The sequence below is a fragment of the Cornus florida genome, unplaced genomic scaffold (genome assembly GCF_030987335.1).
Source record: "Cornus florida cultivar Cherokee Brave unplaced genomic scaffold, ASM3098733v1 CherokeeBrave_3.0.0_Hap2_Chr04, whole genome shotgun sequence".
Classification (NCBI taxonomy): Eukaryota; Viridiplantae; Streptophyta; class Magnoliopsida; order Cornales; family Cornaceae; genus Cornus; species Cornus florida.
The window spans coordinates 60,300,418-60,306,427 of NW_026775574.1; the positions used below are offsets into that span (position 1 = coordinate 60,300,418).

A 6,010-nucleotide genomic window follows, 5' to 3' on the forward strand; every position below is an offset into this window, starting at 1 on the left:
ACAGAAGGAGAAACAATTGGTTCCTCTCGTGACGGAGAGTCAGTTGCCATAGAAATGGAAGAGGTGTCTACGTACTCGGCCTCCGTGGTGGAGTCTGCAATGCAATGCAAGATTGCTTCATAACTATCATCGGAAAGCCATCGGCGTTCTATAACAAAGGGGGCAAGTTGTTCAGTTTTGGAAGTACTATGAATGACTTGCTCTTTTTTTTTTTGTTCTGGGGTATTTTGCTCATTTGTTGAAAGTCCAGGGGGGTATTTCACACTTTTGCCTTATTATTATTTGGGCAAGGAGTCAAAGTGGAACTTTCAATAAGAGATATATATTTGTAATGTAAGCAAATTTGGGAGTCAAAATTTGACAATAGAGTTGTTATTTTTTTTTTTTAATCTCGAGTCTCGATTTTTTGAATTTGAAGCGCAAGTGCCTCTTATCGTTGAATCCATTGAGAACATCATTTAGTGAGTGAGGAACACTTGTATCTTTAAAGTTGGGTATAAGAGCTTAGGTTGGAAATATGACATTCAACAAAGTCCAACCGGTTGCATTTCGATTAATTTAGAACCTGTTGCATTTCTTACACAAAATCAGCTCTCAGGACAAGTAGAACTGGTTACACTTTTCTAGCCGGTTTCACTTTTAAGTAGACTAGTTGTATTTGCCTGCGAAAAATCGGTAACTTTTTAGTTTTATTTTTTTTCCAATCTTGTAGGTTAGTCATTGCATGATTTTAAAAACTCTTTTTTACATATTGTAAAGACTCTCTACTATATATATAACATCTTCCACAAACCCTAGAGAGATTAGAGCTTTTGATTGTTCCAATTGGAACAATAAGGGTTTTCATCTTTTACCCATCCTTTGATCAAAAACCCTAATTCTCAAAAACGTGTTCAAAAGCAAGCGTAATAGACATTAAAGAAAAGCTTGGTAGGTTCCTGTTGTTTGGATGTAAAATATTTTTTGTTAAAAATAAAAAAATAAAAAAAATTTATTTTTTTATTTTTTCGTGTTTAATTGTCCAAAATTTAAATAAAATATTTTATAAAAAGCTAACAAAAATATTTTAAATAAATATTTTTTCGTGTTTAGTTGTCCAATACAAGTTCTAAATACCTTTGCGGAACACCTAAAAATTAAAAGAAAAAAATATTTTACTTAAAAAAAATTTAATAAAAAATAATTTTTGAAAAAGATATTTTACGTGGATACATTAATTAATATGGAATAACTTACAACAATCTTTTCAAACTGTTTCTAATCTTTCCTTTTATTTCTTTTTCTGAAATCCTTCAGAGCCTACAAATTCATCAACCCAGAAAAGGGTAAGTTAATTTATTTTGAGCAAAACCATAAAAGTACGTGATCACACAATAATCTCCAATTAATTAATTCACAATCTCAACGGGCTCGAAACCATTGGCGATCGATCCCTTGACTGCATCAAGAACCAATTGTGTCTTTCTACTGAGGGTTGGCCACTTCTTCTCCGGCTTCAAGCCATTACTCTTAATACCATTAACCAGAGTAGCAAATTCTGTCACCATGAGAGCTTCCTGAGGAAGATCGGTCGTGACAATGTGCTCACCCGGTATCGGTTCACAGCCTAGAGCGCGTTCCCCAAACTTGGAATTCGAAGCTATGAAAAATGTCCCAACATTCTCTTGAAAAGGACCAGCAAAGTCATGAACACGCAAATAACCCTTTGTTCCGAGAGCAGTTAGGTCCATGCTAAAATTGGTAAGGAAAGAGCAATAGAAGGTTGCTATTCTCCCGTCCTCCCACCAAAGAGAAGCTCCGCATGATAGAATCACCCCTGCTTCGTTGAAGTCCGGTTCGCGCAAAGCTGTTACTGTTTTGGGCAGGTCATAGTCTGCAGCCCAAAGACTTGCCCTGATGCAGTACCATCCAGCATCACCAAGAGCTCCATAAGCATCGAGATCAGGCTTCACGCGAATGTCATGTTTTGAGAAAGTCTGCGCCAGCATCGTATGTGAAGGAGGTGTGTGACTGTGGAAATAAAAAATAATCATCTTCGGACAATCCCAGAATGCAGAGGAAATGATAGCTTAAAATTAAAATTGAGCTAGCGTGAGAAAGAAGAATTGAAGCACAAAATGTGAAAAAGTTTATGCTCTTTGTTTAAGCTTCTGACCATGATTGCTAAACTATTAGTCATGCTAATTTGTTTTCTATATACATCAACCACATATAATTTAATAGAAATTTTTTACTGTGGCACAGTGAGATCAACTAGTAAACTAGAACTTCCAAGAAATGTATATTTATGTGAAGTGCAGTCATTTGCAAGAAGGCCATCGTTTCAATCTCATGCATTACACATATATGACAATTTCGACACCATGAAATAGGACAACCAAAAACAAAACCGCAAATTGTTGAAATGCAAACCTGGGTCATCATTTAATCCACCAAAAACTTAGCAGACTACTACCCTGAATAAGAAAGCTAATTAAACATGATATATTGGCGAGAAATATGAATATGTAGATCAACTCCAGATGTTTAGAGCTTCTAAACTATTTTGTAAACGGAAATGAGATATAGGTTAAAATAACATTTGTTTCCCCAATTCCCCCAAAAGTAAGAATTTAACAGAAGGGAAGATGTAAAGAGGGATTTCAGAAAATATCTCTCCTCTTCAAATGTCATATTGGTCAATTTAATATCGCAATTTCTCTTTCAGCTGGCATCATTTAGTTGATTTCATGTTTCCTTTTCATTAATAATTTTAAGATCTTAAACTCGATTAGAGTTTAAGCCAGACCAAAATGTTGGAAAGAAAGGATAAAAATTGAAGACAAAAACTAAAAAGTCAAAGGGTAAATTGCATTGACACCTCTCGAGGTTTCGGTCAACGCGTGTCAACAACTTTTTTAACAATGACACCCCATATGGTTCTAAATGTCATATTTGCCCCTAATTATTTAATTCAATTAATTTATAAAATATCAACTATGTTAATTGACAAAACTACCCTCATCACTAAGCCTATTTTTCTACCCTAATCTTTAACTCTCTTTTTTTCCGGACGTGGCTGCTTTTTTTTTTTTCCCCCCTATTGTAGTGAGTCTGGGTTGGTCGTGGCAATTTTTAATTTTTTTTCTACTCTGGTGGTGGTGGTGGTGGTTGTGGTGATGGTGGTTGTGGTGTGGTTTGTGGTTGTGGTGGTGTTTAGGTTAGCAGAGTGTTTCAAAAATTTTATTTTTCTTTTTTCTATTGTGGTGGTGGTGGTGGTTCTTATAGCATCTGAGTGTGTTGGTGGTGTTATCTTGGTGTGATGGTGGTGGTGGTGATGATTCTAGTGGTGTTTGTGATGTATAGGCATGGGTTGGACATAGGTGTTTTCAAATTTTTTTTCTACTGTGGTGTTTGAGTGTGGTGGTGGTGGTGGTTATGGGGATGTACAATTATCTAGCTATTAAGTATTTTTTATTTATTTTTTATTTTTATGTTGTGGTGATGGTTACGGACCTGGTATAACTATTATTATATGTAAACTACATTTATATGTATAAAAGAGATGAAGATATTAGTTTGGTCAATTAAATTTAGTTAGAATGTTAAATTTGTAATTTTATGATTTAAATGGAGTTGTTAACAAATCAAAGGGTTAAAAGGTAATTTTTTCCAGAAGTCTGGAGGGGGTGTCAATGCACATTTTTGAAACCTCGGGAGGTGTCGATGTAAGTTATTGACCGTCCGCTGAGTGGAGTTGACCAAAATCTTAGGGGTGTCAATGCAATTTACCCAAATTCAAAATATAGTTTCAATCTTTCACTAAGAATGTTCCCACAAAATAATTACCGTACTTGATTGATATCTTTCAATCTCGTTGTTAAATATAGAAAGCTCATGAATCTTGAAGTGTTCTTTTAATAACATTATTCATTTTCAAACCTGCCTCCCGCATTTGAGACTTGACAGATTTAGGCTACCCAACTATGAATACTTTTTTGAGAACGAAAAATTGATCTTGGATAAATCTTTGGTAAATTCTTACAAAAATCTAACTATAAACAAATACTTAACAATCATTCTCTTAACCGTGTCCGTGTAGTTAAAATCTTTAAATTACCATTAAAAACAATGAAAAGTGAAGACTCCAACTAACTTATAATTAAGGTGAAAATTACATAAAATCCTCTTTATTTTCAAATTTTGGCAAGAAACCCCCTGAAGAAATTTTTTGACATAAAACTGCCTTAACTATCAAATTTGTTGCAAACTGATTTTGTAATGATGAAAATGCCCCCTAATATAAATTTAAGAAATATTTTCATTTTAGGTTTTTATTCCCATTTTATAAAATTGAACTTTGACTATTTTTTTGAAAATTACACATCATGAAAGAGATGTTATAATGACGAAAATATCACATAATATAAATTTAAGAAAATTTATGTTTACTTTAAAATGATTTTCATTTTATGTTTTCCTTTCCTTTTATATTTTTAAAAAATAAAAATTTAAGAAAATTTTGAAATTTCATTTCCATGAATTTTCATTTTCTTATTCGGACAATACTTGGGTCCTTCCTTTGGAGGATAAAGTTCATCCTCCCAGCTAATGTGACCCAATATAATTTAGACACATGTTTAAAAGTTTAACATTTCTAAAAATAATCATTACCCATTTTCTTACTAGTTAAACCGAATTTCAAAGTTTTTTTTTTTCCTTTCCAAAAGAATCATGATTATTTCTATACCCAACCTCCATTTGAAATTGAAAAATTACTAAATTTATTTAAAAAATGTACTATATCTATCAAGTGTTGAATAGGAAAGAAATAGGAGCTTAAAATATATAAAAATTTGATGTTAACCTATATTTGAATAGAGTTTTCTCGTATATGTATTTCTGGTCAGAGTTAGCTTTTCTCGTAGATCTATTTTTGGTCACAGTTAGATCTATCTTTTGATCTCTCCCAACTTCCCAACACCTTCAATTGATATGAAAAAGAATGATTAAAACTTTGCGAATACTACAAATTCCAATTGGGGCAGTTTTATGTCACTTATGAGTTTCTATTGGTTTGTATATTATTTTACATATTCAATAAAAGTTGAGTATTTGATTGATGTAGATAGACTAGGGTTTCAAATGGAGGTTGTGTATGGAGATTTATGGGGGAAGAGAGGGATGGGGAAGGGAGGAAAGAGAGTCTTGTTAGAAATTTATCTCTTTTATGTGGCCTTTACATTATTATACATATGTTATATTAGATACTTCCATGAAGAGGGTTTTAAGAAATTAATTGGAAGGTGATCCAATATTAAGTGCACCTATCTGAAAAACCAAAAGTGTAAAGATAGATAGACTTCGAACGTAATTTAAGTTACATATATACTCTTTTATTTATTAAGTGATTAATACTTCACTAATGGAATTTGAGTTAGTGGTCACTTAATGAAAAGTTAAGTGATCCTTTAGTAACTCTTGAAGTTATTGTTCACTTAATGAATAGTTAATGAAGAGTTAAAATTTCTTGTAACTCTTGTAAGTCTTGGTGTTCTTATGAAAATATAAAAGTCTTTTATGGGAAGACTAACTTTAATGAAGTAATGTTATATAAAAGGGTCCCAAACTATACTCTCTTTAAAAAAATAACGTGAATTGTGAAATGAAACACCACAATTAGTACACATTAACTATAGAGAGAGAAGTGGTTTGAAGATCTTACAATTTCAACATTGGTTATTCAGAATAGACAGAACCTAACTTCTGGCTCAGTCAGCATCAATAACTAAGGTTCAAAATCTCTTACTCATAATGGATCAAGGTAAGATATATACCACTTCTACATTTTATAACTCATTGTGTTTTTGTGCATCAAAGTTGAATCCTAATGGGCTAATTATTGTATTGTTAAAGTATTTCTTATTATGTTTAACAAGTGGTATTAGAGCCATAGTTCTCAATTTTGATGCATGAAACTTATATGAATTTCTTGAGTATCTCTATAGATTATTTTGATGCTTGATTATGT

General features: G+C 32.4%; 1 protein-coding gene across 1 annotated transcript; it reads right to left on the bottom strand.

The window, feature by feature from the left end:
• Positions 1–1,362: 1,362 nt before the first annotated feature.
• Positions 1,363–2,003, bottom strand: LOC132303346 (uncharacterized oxidoreductase At4g09670-like). Its single transcript, XM_059800575.1, has one exon. The coding sequence runs from the start codon at positions 1,986–1,988 to the stop codon at positions 1,389–1,391; it is 600 nt and encodes a 199-aa protein (XP_059656558.1). The 5' UTR covers positions 1,989–2,003; the 3' UTR covers positions 1,363–1,388.
• Between the last annotated feature and the right edge of the window lie 4,007 nt (positions 2,004–6,010).

Excerpts from the sequence above, each read along its gene's own strand:
- LOC132303346 (XM_059800575.1), bottom strand. The coding sequence starts at position 1,988 with ATGCTGGCGCAGACTTTCTCAAAACATGACATTCGCGTGAAGCCTGAT.